The sequence below is a fragment of the Egretta garzetta genome, unplaced genomic scaffold (genome assembly GCF_000687185.1).
Source record: "Egretta garzetta isolate BGI_Z169 unplaced genomic scaffold, ASM68718v1 scaffold7, whole genome shotgun sequence".
Classification (NCBI taxonomy): Eukaryota; Metazoa; Chordata; class Aves; order Pelecaniformes; family Ardeidae; genus Egretta; species Egretta garzetta.
The window spans coordinates 2,820,219-2,835,036 of NW_009260350.1; the positions used below are offsets into that span (position 1 = coordinate 2,820,219).

Sequence of the window (14,818 nt, forward strand, 5' to 3'; positions counted from 1 at the left end):
GGGGTGGTGTTTGGGGGGGTGTTTTTGTGTTTTTTTTGTTGGGTGTTTTTTTCCACTCCAGCAGAAGGCTGTGTGGGCCTTTCATAGCCATCTTGATAGAAAAAATCAGTAACTGAATGAGTTTGGAGGACTGTGCCTGTTCTGGGGCAGAAGACTTAAATATAGGGTTCTTTCATTCAGTAGCTGGTAACCCGAACTAAATTTTCATGGCGAAGTGTAAAAGTTGTTGTGGTAAGAAATGAATAGAAATACTGAAATTATCTAGAAATAGGTTCTGTAAAGTGCAGCGTGTTCTTCTCTTTAGCCACCTATATTGATACGGCAGATTTGCCAATTATCTGCAATAAAGCAGCCTTTTTATTTTTTTTACAGCCAGGCAATGCTTTAATAGTTTAAAAGCCTTTTGTTGTGGTTACAAATTGAAAGTGTGTTGCTCTTTACAACAGCATTAAAAGCAGGGAGTTGAACCATTAAATTTTTTAGTTCTGAATTGGATTCATCTGTGTTTGAAATTCTTCCAGTTCAGTTCTGGTACAGGCCCAGTGTATGCTGGAAGTGGGCATGCGGTGGTGATGGCCAATGGAGCGTGTTGTCAGCTGAGGAGATGGTTTATATCTCCCATTTCCCCATGCTGGTTCCCTGCCCAAACCTAGACCTTCACTTATGTTTCCAGCATGGTCTTGTAAAATCTCTCCAAATCCTTTAGGTTTGCCACGTGGGATTGATTTGCTGTTATACTGCACCGGGAAGGATGGGAGTGGTGTTGCTGAGTGAGAAATGGGGGTAGGAGGGATACAGGAGGGATGGGGGCAAAGATGCCTTACTGCCCTCCTTCCTCCTCTTCCAGATGAATGTAAAACATTTGTCTTATCTTCCAGTGCAGTGGTGGGATTTCTGGACAGATGCCCGTGAAGGTAGGGTTTGGTGGGTGCTTGCAGGTTTCTCCTGGCACATACAGTGCTCCCCATCCTCTGTCATGACAGAGCAGGAATTAGCACTATGGCCAGGATCCTCTTGTGGATTGTTCCGTGGTATCTGTTTCAACCCACTAGAGCGGACCTAAGGTAATCGTAATGCGCTCCTGTGTGCAACAGGTCCTGGCTAGGGGTGGGTGAGCAGCATGGCTTTGTGGCATAGAAGTGAAAGCTTTTCAGCGTGTACCTATCCGTCACTGGAGAGAAAGGTGGTGAAGATGAGGAGGCTGCAGGGTGGTCTGATGCAGAGACAGTTCCTACATTTAACAGATCCTAGCATAAAGAGATTGGAATTTGAGTCAAATTTGTTTCAAATTGATAGTCAGAAACATTTGGTGGTTCTATTCCAGTTTAAGCTTAGCTGTACAGGTGGTTCTTCAAGAACAAGGAATGGTTCAAACTAAATTTCAATTTGGTTGAATTCTCAGAAAAAAAAATTAAAGCGGTTACTGCGGTACTATGATGTTGGATCTTTAATTTCAAGGTTGAGGTCCATGGGGATTTTTATGGATGGTAGCATGTCTTGAGCCCTGGATCAGTTGTGTTGCATGCTACGTAGAAAAACCAGAAGCAGTGTGTTCAGAGAATTAGCCATCCCTGTGTCTCTTCTCTATTCCTGTCATTCTGTTTTCTCTGTCTTTTAGTCTCTTTTTGAATTCCTAGACTGGACTATGTGAGAGCAAGTATGTATATGCCCTAGATGCTGTTCTTCTTTATTTGGAGATGAAAATTAATGTTCTGTCAATTCTACCAGTATTTTATGTCTCCCTTGAAACTCACTTTTCAGGATCATGTAGCGACCAGAGAATTTTGGCTTCCCCCTTGAGAATAATCTGCTACTCCTTGCAGTTAGGAGAAGTTTGAAAACATGACCCCGACCAACCCAGGCATAAAGGGAAATGAAATGCAGCTAAAAATGAAAATGCTTCCAAAATAGTGTGTGTGTGTCTTGTTGAATGGGACTGTACAATTACCTGTCCCGTTGTCTTTTATCTCCAGGTTTTAAAATGTATCTGAAATGACCACTTCTCAATTTTGTGAACTGAAGAGGTTTGTTGCGGACCAAGCTGGACTGCTTGTTGGGTCCAACAAGAAACGTTTAGCTTTGTTTTGGGGAAGCTTCTTTCTTCAGCTATTCTTTTTAAATAGTGCTGCTGTAAACTGGGAATGAAACCAAGGTTCGTAGAGGGATTTGGGCCTTGTTTGCAGAAGAAGGAAACGCGAGGAGTACTATCACAGCCTATTCCCTCCTTTTCTTCTGTCTTACCGTGTGAAGCACTGAAGAGGAAGCCAGGTGACAAGGACATAGTTCTTCTCTCTTCCCAATTCAGTGCAGAGAATTAATGTGCATCTCTTTCTGCTTGACAGATTTCACCATCCCTTCAGACACTTTAATTAGTTGTGTAAAGTGGAGCTTTTTCACTCGGAGATTTTGGAAGTAATCTGCTCCAGAGTACCTGTAGTCCCATTGCATGGTACTCCCCGAAGACCTGGGTAACCTGAGTCGAAGTCCAACATCTTCTAAACCTTTATTAAGTACCTTCCTTCACCTCCTTTGTAAATAACTATTTTCTTGTTTTCCTGATAAACATCTAGATTTCTAGCCAGTAGACCTTTGAGGCTTATAAGAATCTTCTGTTGAAAATCTTTTCCCCAAAAAGTCAGGATATAACGACAAAGCTGACAGAGCAGGAAGCACCCTTCATATTTTCCAACAGAATCCAAGTCTTGGGTATGGCAGAAAAGACATCTGAGACTGTTTGATAGTGTTAATTGTCACAGTTCTGTCAAAACTGATCTTAATTATTGAACTGTTCCAAATAACTATTGAACTGTGGTCTTCGACCAGTCACAGTGGGAGCTTCGCCTCTCTTTTGCCTGTAGTGATTTTTTTTTTCTTTAATAGTATGTTGTGTTCCACAGCATAGATGGTACAGAGCAGTTTCTGTGTTGCTTGCTGTGTTACAACCTTTGTTCATTCAGATATAGTCAGTATTATCTGACAAGTTTAGTTCTAGTTTTTTTATTTTCTTATTATCAAACTATAGTTTGACATGAAACTATAGTTTTTCTGATGTTTCAAAGAGAGAGCCTTCTGCAAAGAAGGCAGCACTGCCTTAATTCTAAAGACAACACTTAATTGTATCAGTAAATTCATTAGTCTTAAGAGATGTAGGCGAATCTGATCAGTTGATGAGGCATTAAGAAGTTTCTTTCTATAAAGACCAGCAAGCTGGATGGGTGTGCGCACATGCGTGCCTGTATGTGTGTACATAACGCTCTGATTAAACAGCCCTTCCTTGGCACAACCACAATCACAAATTTTTAAAGACTGAAAGGAAACAGTTTGAAGTTTTGCCATGATGTAATTTGGACTCATTACTCGTTACCTTTTTTTCCCCTTGAGCCTGGGTCTCTTTGTATTCTATATGTAAACCTAATATTGGTCGCTGGTAACCTGTGGGAGCTCAGTCACGTCATTCTTGTAGCTCCAGTATACCTGCCTGTCTTGGTAGGCTTGATGCTGCATTTGGTAAATGGGAATAAAATGAGCAAAGTTGATGGGTTTGTACACATAGTGCATAAACAGGAGGAGAATCGGCCTAGGAACTGTAAAAGGCTCCAAGATACTTCGTGTTTCTTCCTCCCTTCTCTTGCAGCTACCTCTTTTTAGCTGTTTTGGGATGAATAACAGCCTTCTTTTCCAGATATACATCAGGAGAAGTGAGGTTGTGGGACACTCGCACCTGGGACTACACAGCCCCCATCCTGGAACCAGTGCATGGTCCTGGTGATGCTGGACCTCAGCCACATGTCTCCTTTGTGAGGATAAACAGCTCTCTGGCTGTAGCAGCTTACGAGGACGGTAAGTAACCACAACTCTCCTCCCTATTTAAAAAAAAAAAAAAAAAAAAAGCTTTACAGAAATGAAGCAGCTGTGCTCAGCTTTTTGTGTGTCTGTAATCCTGTATACACACACACATGCACACACTTGCTTTTATGTGAGAAAGTTGGCCAATAACCCTAAATGCATTAGGAGGCATTGGAACATAGCACCCATTAAAACTGATGTTTAATTCCTACTGGAACTGCTACACAAAGCTTGAGTGCCAGGCTGTAGTCCAGCCAAACTATCTTAAGCAAATAACTTGTTTTGCTATAAAAATATTAAATATTCTTCCACCAGCCTTCTCGTCTGTCCAAAACTCCCTTGGGGTGCTGCGAGGCTTTGTTATGGGAATACTGGTAAACTTGCATGTCTGATTAATCTGTGTCCTCTCTTGCTCTTGGCATGGTGTATGGATGCACAATTTCTTAACTGAAGTATCACTTTGCAATGGTGGGTTATTGTATACTTTGATATAGAGAAATAAAAACTGTGACCTAATATTTAATGAAACCATAATAAAATCCTGGTTACATGCATTGTTTTAAATATACTTAGATGTTTATATAATGGGCAACGAGAGCCAGAGATCAACCGTACATCTACTGCAATTAAAAAAGTCAGGTTTGGACAGTGCTAGCCAGTTGGGATCCTAGGCTGAGCTGCTCAGGCAGAACTCAACTGCTATCATCTTTCTTCAAAATGTATGATTTGACACTTAAACACCTCTCCTTGGGTATGAATAAAGAGTATTTTTAAAGTTAGGGAGCTTTGTACACACACTGTCTTTGATCTTGGCATTTCTGCATGTGGAAACAAAACCGAAGATGGGTAATCCAAACAAAATCTCTAATCCACATATTTTATTTTAGAATTAAATGCTTTATGTGTGAAATATGTGAAAACAACTGTTGTAAGATGATCAACATCCTTAGCTGTTTTTCTAGCATGGATCACGCTAGAACGGTTTTCTGTGGCTAAAAATTGTTGGTAGGCATGGTTTTCTGACAACAGCAAGTCCGATATTACAGAATACTCGTTCGTATTACTTACGTGAGTCATAGGAAATTATAAAAGTGATAGTTTTGAGCGTTGGCTCTCTGTCCAGTGTGCCAAACAGTGACTAGCAGAGGGTCTTTTGTTTGTTTTCTGGTCTCCCACTCACTAATCTAATAATATTTCTGGGTTTTTTTTTTTTCTGTCATGTTCCTTGTCGTCAGTCCTGTGTGTGCTGTGACTAAACTAGTTTGCATAAAGCTCGGCGTCTTTTCTTCTTTTGGGTAGAAATTTTAATGGGCTCTGTGATATGGCAGTTACTCTGATTTGAGAAGCCTGGTCAGAATAGGGAATGATAAAGACTGAGTTTAGAAATGTTTACTAACTGGAATCTGAAAGCGTATATTTACAGTTTGGTGGAGAGAATTATTTTAAACTTGGAGAAGGGGATGACGACGACTTTGAAGATAATGTATTTGATTGTTCTTTGTTGTACTTTTCCAGCTCCCTTTTCTCTTTGTTTGTAAGTTTGACTAACACAGAGAAACCATCTGCTAGTGTTGGAGGTGGTGCTGTCAGGCAAAGAGTCTAGACTTCTCTGTCGAATCCCTGGCTAGCAGACTCGTTCAGATAACATCAGTTTCTCCCAGTTCAACAGAGCTCACGCAGCGATGTCCTTGGCATCCGATCACAGGGAAGAACTAACAAGCAGATTCTGCTCACGCCGTGCCTGCCTTACAGCGCTGTTTTACTGGTTAGGTAGTAGCAAACGCTTCCCAAGGCATATGAAATATAGCAAAGGAAAAGCTTTGTCTTACTGGGATGCCTGCATCCAAAGTGAATTGTAACTCCACGATGGCACTAAAGAAAAATTGGATTGTGACTTCTGGTGAATGTTTCCGACGGTGTCAGCCTCTGAGAAACAAGCTGCAAGGAGAGGTAAATGAGAGAAAAATGTATGGGGAGAAAATGAAGTTCCCTCCGCCCATGCCAATGCTCAGTGGGGGCACTGTATGTACACCTGGGGCAACGGGACTTGGCAACTTGATCCACAGTTGTGATTTTTGAATTCCAACCCACTGGCCTCATATTTCTTCTGCCTTGTTTCCTATTGTCAGCACTGGCAGTCCTCCAGTTTGATTTTACCACTAATTGTGTTGCACGTTACCGAATTGAAATGAATCAAATCAAAATGCTTTTCCTGGAGCATTAGATAAAGCAGGCGAGGGTTCTGGGTAATGAGCAGATGCTGCTAATGCAGGGACAGTAGCGGCCTTGCCAGGACTCCATCTGCTCCATGCTTGCCTGACTTTGGCTGTGAGCCACAGCTTTTGGGAAACAGCAGTCTACTTTAGCCATCACCCTCCCCCCTGCCCTCCGGAGTCTCATAGTTTGACTTGAAAACAATGTGCTGCAACAAGAGAATGTACTTTTTTTAAATGCCGTGCATTGTACTCGTGTAGGCATGGTGGGGAGATGCCACGCTGCTCCCATTCATGGTGGTGCTTTGAGACCCCTTGGGAGGAGTTGGTGGTACTTCACAAGTTGCAAAGTAGCAACATGGAGCAAAAGAAGGTGGTTTCTGCAGGGATCAGAAGAGCTCTTGGTTGTTGGCAGGCTCCAGGAAGGGAATTTTGGCAGCACTACTTTCTGGGACTGGAAATCTGCTGTCTTGTCCATTCTGATGCCCTTAAAGATGCTTGCGGGTGTTGTCCCTTCTGCACCTTTTTTGCAAAGACAGTGATGTGTTTGGAGTCTTCCCCTACGTGCCAGGACATGCTGTAAGATAGCAAGAGCAGGGAAACAGGCTGGCTTGAATAAAGGAAAAAGTTTTTGAAGAAGACCGAATGTAGCATGTGGTACTGTATTTATTCCCATCAGATACATACAGGTGGCTGTGGCTGCACAACCCTTGGTTTGGGTAAATGGTGTGTGATTTCACGTCATGGGCAGGGAAGTCTGCCCCTTGAGTCCCCAAACTGGGAATAAAATACAGACTTTCTCATCCGTGCCTGTTCCGAGGGGATGGTACAGGGATGGTGTCACTTGGAAATCTCTGTAAAAGAAGAGTGGTAGAAATAAAACCTGATGACGTTTGGTGGAAACTGATGTGGTAATGGTAACATGAAGGCACGACTCTTACAACTGAGGTCTAGTCTCACTATTCAGTACGGTAAGTAGCTTGCTGTACCTGCTGAAGTTGAGAAACAGCACTGCCATGAAAATAATGTGTAAAATTTTAGTTAATAAACACCAATTATCTACTAGGGTCAAGTTGGCCGTGTGTTGGTGGTGCCTCTGACTAGGAATGGTTTGGGGAGAAGCTCAAAATTCAAGATTGGCAGCTTTGAGACTTCAGACTGGTGCTCCTTCCCACCTGTGTGTTTTGTTAACTGCACTTCATAGAAATATGATGTTACCTGGAAATGATAAGGAAATAAATCAAAGTTCCCAGCTTAGAGGAAAAAATTACATCTAAGAAAGGTGAAAAAGAATTTTATTTTGTTTAAATCAAGATTGGAAATGGCAAGACTGTGACCCACAAACAGAGAAAACATCATGTAGATGATGTGCATCAAGCAGCTTCTGGTCTTTCCACGCAACTGTGTTTAGAAGCTGAAGTGAATGACCATGAAGATCATGATTCCCTGCCCCAGCATGTACAAAATTCTGTCTTTGCTTTTATTTTTGCAGATAACACACATGTAGATCGCTCTACATCTTCTCTAAAGCTGACAGCAACTGCTAGCCATATTGTCTTAATGTGGAAGAGCTGATGTAATGGGTCATTAGGATCTGAGCATAGGATCTTCTGCACCAAAACACAGCCTTCCCTCTGCTTAGCCCACGGGTTTGCTTTTAGCTGGGAACACTAGCAGGTGGCTGTCCTCTGCTGCAGCTAGGTCTTGGAAGGAGCCATGCCATGCTGTGTTACGATGGTGAACACAGCCAGCGTAAGATTTACAAATGTGATTTAACATTTTTTTGCGTCTGCTGCCTTTCCCTATTACAGAATTAATGTTTTAAATGAAAACAGATTTATTTATTTATTTTGTGGCAAAAGTGTTGCCTTTTCTACCAGAGACACCTATGTGAAAACAGAGATAAAACCAGCTGCTTGTGCAGGATGTCTTTGGCGCAAAGAGGGGAATACACTAGAGATGGGCAGTGTTAATGGAGAACAGCGTCCAGCCATTCACCTTCATACAAGAGAGGTGGAAGACTGGCTGGTGCGTACAGCAATTGGAGTACAGTCAGGGTCAGCAGTGCAGCGTAAGGCACAGTGGACTCAAGAGTTAAATGTTTTATCCCAATCTCTTCCAATCTAGAGTGAATTGGAATAAATGGACTTTTCACCAGGCCACGTTTCAACAAAGTATTGGGTTAGAAGTTACAAACCTAAATTCTTTGTACAATCTGGGCCAAAGTGATAAACAAGACGACTGGTGCAGTGATTGTCATGTCAAGTGTCAGCAATCATGCAGTCTTCATCAGCTTCATGTGCTTAACTTGTTGCCTTGAGCCAAGATCAAATATAAGCATGCTGTAAAGTCTAAATCAGTTTGAAGAGTTATTGTCAGAGTTCAAATGGAACAATCACAATTGTGGTGCAGATTTTAGCATGCTGTGAAAGTGTTGCTTATAAGTCTGATTTAATGACTTTCTAACACTTACAATTACAGTATTCAAAAAAAAAAAAAAAAAAAGAAAAGGTACTCTAAGCTTGCAACCTTAACTTCACCTTAGCAAAGATATTGGAAATGAATGAATGGTCATTGCTGGAGGCAGGAAGATAGACTGTGGAAAGTAGTGATCTCATCTGCACTGGTAAATCTTACGCCTGAATTTTTTTTTTTATGTTGCCATACTAATAACTTTAACTGTAATGGTGGCTTTTTTTTTGCTCTTACACAAACATGATTGACTGTTGCAAAGGCTTGCACACTAATAAATACATTTTGCTGTTTCTGCAGTGAAATACAGGAGACAGAATATTCTGAGTAGCACTTTTAGACCCAGTAATAGCTTTACCTATCGATAAATACAGTGGAGTGTTTGCCTTTTCTCTGTAAGATTTGGTAATGTGTGCCCGCTGTCACGCAGGAATGTGCGCCCCTGTTTTGACAACAGTGTGTTTCCACAGCAGGTCCTCGCGCACGGGGATTGGAGCTGCTGACTGGTAGCAAGGAACAGATGACGGAGGATGCACATACAGAATTAAATGCTCTTCGGGAGGAGGGGAGGAGCAAGGGGGACAAGTGGTCCTTTAGCAAGCAAATAATTGTTCATCCTAATGAAATAAAACGGCATTTCTCTTGCTCTTTACGTTCTTTTTCAACTCTCCCTTTTTACTCCTTATATTGAGCTGCTTCATTAAACAGATGTTAACTCGTGATCTTTACAAGCCACTTTGTGGTTTTGATATTACCAGGGATGTTTTCACACTGTCCTGTGCATCGGGGGTTGCACACACTGTATTTGCCTGATAACAATTTTAGGCATTTTGAACAGATTTTGCTATTGCTATGTGGATTAAAAAAAAAAAGTGCCTGTCTCAAATTGATTGTACTATTGCATGAGCTGTTTTTGCTGCCTTCTCTGTGATATTGGAGATGCACTAGTAATATTAGTGTCTTTCTTGCCCCATTTTGGAGAGCAGAACTCTGAATTCTGGGTTGCCCAGTTTGCTCGCGTGGTCAGGAGAGGGTTGTTTGACTTGAATATTTTTTGTGTGTCGCAGAACTTCCATACGTTGATGCGCTCTGTTAAAAACAGTGAAGTGCTCATCACAGAGATGCATAAACAAAAGACTTGACTGAAAGCAAATCTTTTCCCCTTCACAAAAGCAGTCTTTAATTGGGATGAATGTTTGGAAAAAAGCAGCTGAAAACACTCCTGCCCAGAGGAACTTGACAGCAGTATTCATCGTCTGATGAAAAAGTCCAGGTCTAAAGTCCCTGATCCGCTATCACTACAGTCTTTTAGCATTGCTGCTTGTTTGTTTGCTTGTTTAAATCAGCTGTCCTGGAGATGAGACTTCACCCATTCCCTTTGGTTTAGTTTGGAGCCGAGGGCTCGCTGTGAGGGCTCGGAAGTGCCGCTGCTGAGCCTTCGCGTGGGGCAGACCGGGCTGCGGAGGGAATTGTAGCCTGTGCTGTCCATTTGTATTTATTAACTTGTTTCAAGCGTAAGCATGTGTGATGCACGCTAGCATTCTGTTTTTCAAAACCAGTTCAGCAGTTATTTACCTTTCAAGCAATTAACATAATTGCCATTATGCTAAGAAGTAATTTTGGGAAGTTCTGCTCTGAGCCCTTATGACTCCATCGGGACAGTTTTAGTCGGGACTTATCTTTTTGATGGAAGCCTAATTGCAGTTTTGGCTTTGTGTAAACAAACAGAGGCAGCTAATTGTTTAGGCAAATAGCAGATTAATTTAAATATGCATCCCTAATAAAACAAAAATGGTCCCCATTATAGTACTCATTCCCATGGCGAGGAATATAAATATTCAGTGGGAGTGCCATTAGACAGGGATCTTAAGGATTATCTGCATTATTTCACATGGGTAGCACTTTCCAGATACCAAATAATCTTTACAAAAGCAAAGATAAATCAATTTAAACTCATTTAGATACCATTTCACTATGTGCAGTTTCATTACCACACTCTTGCTTCACCTCCTTTGGGACACAGGAGGAGTATTTGCAAACTGGCATTGGTGCCCGTCCACAGCTGTCTGTCAGAGCTTTTATGTCTCCTTTTGAAGGAATAGCTACCATTAATCATTTCATCATTAATGGCCGTGCTCGAGTCGAAGGAAGGCTTCTCCAGCCCTGTCTGTCACGCCTGAAGATTGCTTCTCCGTTAATTCAGTGCAAAGGTGGCCCAGAAGTCTCCAATTCCGTCTGGCCCTTGTGTTCTGTAATACACTCCTGATTGCTTCAGGTTGCTCTTACTCAGATTATTGCGTTAATGCACCATGCTTTTAAATAGAGTATCGGTGATCTGTGCCGGGAAGAAACGCAAGTGCAAATGTATTGTCTTTTGACTTGTACTCCTGCATTCTTTGGGGTTTGTCGTCTTCAGCTTTCTGAAGGCGTTTGCTGGTTTTCCAGAGCATCGGCATCACGAGCTTTGCTGCTGGCTGTAAACTGTTAAGAATGGCATTAAAATCCCTGGCTTGATTGCTGTGTGCAGAGCTTCATGGTCTTTACTTTAAAACTTTTCTGTGTGTGGCAGAGTGACTTAAATTTGAGCATGGTTTCTTCCTCACTGTTTTTAATGGGGGCAAGTATGTTTTAACTGAGGGCAAGTATATAGCAGAATAAAAACGTAGGTCTCTCCTGAAGTCTGATCTCCTCCAAATGTGGAAAAGTGAGAGAATTCAAGCAGTCTTCCTCAAGGTAGATAACAATGTTATCTAAACTTAAAAAAATCAGGAATTACTTAGGGAGCAACAAGCCTCTAATGCCAGAGCCCATAATTTTGGAACGTTTCCTCTGAACCTGTTAATGTGCTACGCAGTGTCCTGAAGTTCTGGTCTCCTGCCCTACAGCTTCTTTTCTGTACATAAACCTTTTCCATTAGAATGCTTCTAAGCTTACACCTTTAAATGATTTTTTAAAGTTTTCTTAAATTCTAAGGTAAAGCTTAGTGGTTTTTTGTTTTTTTGTGGTTTTGTTTTTTTTTTTTTTTGGTTTTTTGGTGTTTTGTTTTTTTTTTTTTTTGGTTTTTTGGTGTTTTGTTTTTTTTTTTTTTTGGTTTTTTGGTGTTTTGTTTTTTTTTTTTTTTGGTTTTTTGTGGTTTTGTTTTTTTTTTTTTTATATACAGGAACTGTTAGTGTGTGGAGCCTGATGTTCGGGCGGGAGCCAATCCATCATTACCAGCACAATCAGAGGATACAGGCTTTAGCTCTTGGTTCAGAGGGTGCAACGGTAGCAACGGCATCTGGCTTCGAGGTCAAAGTGGAAAGCCCTAATGACAGAGGATTCTGGCGAACTACAGAAACATTTGAAATCCAGAAATTGGTGAGTCTCCAGGCTACTCAGCTTCATTCCAGGAGCTCTTGATCCACTAATTATTTTTGGTACGGTTAAGAGGGATCTTATAAAAATCTTACAAGAGTTTTGCATGAACTAGACAACAGCATTATCAGCTAGAGGCTGGGATTTTGAAGCAGGTTAATGGACGAGCCTTTCATCACTGAGGAGCAAGGGTGAAATGCTGGCTTAAGCTACAAGTGAAAATGAATAGAAGTCCATATGGTGCAGGAGGTTGGCTGGTTTTAATTATTTTTTTTTTTGTCAACATCAAACTAAGTTGGCTCATTTTGTAAATCAGTTTTCTCGCGTAGAATTGGAGCTAAAACTCAAGGTCTCATTCCAGATCAACGCTATCTGATTAATTCTGAGGCAGGATATTGCAGACGAGCTAATAGTATCACTTGCAAAGCTGTAACTAGTTGTGCAGCTTCTTTAGGTTGCACCTTCTGTCACTGAAGTTTTGAGACTACTTTAATTAAAAATCAAAAGCTGTCCCATTCTCTGAAGTTTTATTATGTCTCAGAGTATCGACTTTTTTTTTTGAAAGGGGAAGGAAGTGCATAGGAATAAATCGAGTCTTGCAGCTTCTCTCCTATTGTAAGAAGCTACTGCACAGCTAATGGGTATGAAGTTGTGATTTAAACCACTCCTTATTAAGCTCCTCTTTCAAAGCTCAGTCTTACACTACTTACAATGTTTGGGGATTTTGTTTATTTTTTTAAGAGGTTTCCCAGTAAAAATGTTAAAACACCACTACCTGCTCCATCATAGTTGGATCCATTTTACTCTTGCATCTTGCTGTGAAATGTCACTTTGCCACATGTGAAAGACAGACGGTCAGGATGCCACGCTCTCTCCTAAGGTTGGGTTAGAAATCAGCTGTGCTGTTTAGGAGTTTAAACCCTTCCCATGGTGAGACTTTTCAGCAATGTCTTAACGATTTACTGACATGGGAAGAGCAATGTCATTCTGGTCCTTGACTGGAGATAGGGGAGCTCATACTCAGGCTGTCCTAGTGTCACGTCATGACTTTTCTGTTGATTTAGGGTATATATACATGATTTCAGGGTAAGCATCAACTCTTCCACGTTAGTTGCATGAACGTGATGCCTCTTCCGGAGCACTGTATTCACATTCTAGCCACAATATTTGCTTTGTGATGGCTTTCTGTCTGAACGAGTCCATTAAGTCTTGTGCCTTTCTTTGATGTGACACTGTGTGTGTTGTGTTGCAATGTGTTCTGAGTGGGTTTTTAACTGGGCTCATTCTAAAGCTTGCAAGCTAGATTTCATCATAGGAGCCAAACTTGCAAAAGTTCAGAAATAAAATTGATACTTGGTCTTTGTCTGAAATGAATCGATAATTGGGATGATTAAAGATAGCCAATAAACACATCATCATAGTTTGCAGTAGTGATCTAGAAGACTTTTTGGCTGTAATGAAAATTAAAAGTCTGCTCTTTTTAGGTCAACTTCCTTAATCTGGTTCCAGATGTTACGGGCAGCCCAGTGACAGTAGCAGCTGCAGAAGACATCGTCTATCTCCTGAAAGTAGAAGATCCTGGCAAAATCCTCCATTCTGTCTATGGTCAACCTGTCACATGTCTCGATGTGTCCGCTCATGAAGCGGCCTTTGGGGTCAAAACCTTTGGCTGGTTATTGAATGAGCCCAACCAGGTATTTAACTTCTTTTTTTAAATGTTTATACCTTCATAATTAACAAAGGACAAAAAATTCATGTTGGTGACTATTTCCTTCCCTGCTATTCAGCTTTTGGCAGTAGAGGGAAGACTTTTTTTAATGCAAAAATCTGTAGTTTTCTTCTAGTGGGCTGAAGTAAGGGATTATTGTTCAGCAAACTGGGTTCAGTGTAAATACTTTGTGTTCTCTGCTCCTCAGCTAGTCCCAGCTTATTCAGCTGTATGCTGTGTCAGTGGTCCTCTAGGGGGAACTCGTCTCAAAAAAAAACCCAACCCAAACCCCAAAAAAATAAAAACCCCAACAAACAACCCCACCCCAAAATGCCAAAAGATCCCTCAAGCATTCTGATGAGGGCATCCTGAGCAGTGTGTCAAGCCCTGTACATGCAAATGTGCAGTCTTAGGAGGATGCTGCTTTCTTTTTGTGCACTTGAGTGTTTGAACTAAGTTACTTCCAAGTTGGTGAGAACAGTGTGGCTGTTGTATTAAAGGAAGCTAAATGATAATCATAGGTTTGGAGCCCCCTGTGACACAGTCTGCTGTTTCTATCAGCACATCTTAGCAGTGCCAGGGTAGGCGTGCTTCTAATGCAGCTATTCTCAAACTTCTCTGCTTGCAGAAGGGGCTGTTTTGGCCTTGCAGACCCAAATAGGCAGCATAAGTAAATTGTATCTTGGGGGGGCTCAGAATCCTTCCTGAGATCCCAGGTAGCTGGTGGGAGCAGCCTGCTCCTTGACACAGCCCCGCTCGAGGGCAGGGACCAAGCTGTTGGAAGACCTGTTTCCAGATGCCTTGAGAAGAGTTTCTGTCCCTTTCCAGCATCTTGCCTAACTTTCCCATTCCCTGATTTCATTCCTTTTTTTTTTTTTTTTTTTTTTTCTTGTGGTTATACTTCAGGCATGTGATGGGCTATCAGCAAAGAGGGAAGGAGGGTGCTTCAGGCAGGTGGAGAAAGAAGCAGGAAGTGAGCAACCAGATGAAAGGAGCTGTGGTCTGTAGTATACAAGTGCAGCGTTTTCTTTGGCACGCGACTAGAACAGGAAAGCTTTATTTAGGACTACCTCTGCGTTAGGAATAAACGTGTCCAGCTGCATCTAATTTCCCCTTAAAATTCATGTTCACTAGGGAAATGCTGAGGCCACCATAAATACCTCTAGGGTTGAGAGATGCTGCAAGGCCATGCTGCCTTTATTAATTCCTTTGCTGTCCTAATCAA

The 14,818-nt window shown here is 41.6% G+C and overlaps 1 protein-coding gene and 1 long non-coding RNA gene across 3 annotated transcripts in view; both read left to right on the forward strand.

Annotated features, from left to right (window-relative positions):
- FBXW8 (F-box and WD repeat domain containing 8) overlaps window positions 1–14,818 on the forward strand; it is a 68,302-nt gene that overhangs the window by 33,434 nt on the left and 20,050 nt on the right. The window contains exons 10-12 of the mRNA XM_035898368.1: window positions 3,683–3,840; window positions 11,692–11,888; window positions 13,370–13,579. Coding sequence (XP_035754261.1) covers window positions 3,683–3,840; window positions 11,692–11,888; window positions 13,370–13,579 — 565 coding nt within the window. The remainder of the gene's footprint in view (window positions 1–3,682; window positions 3,841–11,691; window positions 11,889–13,369; window positions 13,580–14,818) is intronic.
- On the forward strand, window positions 5,617–9,589 carry LOC118452723. 2 transcript variants are annotated; one of them, XR_004842535.1, is made up of 4 exons: window positions 5,617–5,796; window positions 6,880–7,030; window positions 8,605–8,685; window positions 9,002–9,589. It is a non-coding gene; the product is annotated as an uncharacterized LOC118452723 (long non-coding RNA). The 2 variants fall into 2 exon arrangements; XR_004842534.1 differs by lacking the exons at window positions 8,605–8,685; window positions 9,002–9,589 and adding an exon at window positions 7,552–8,532.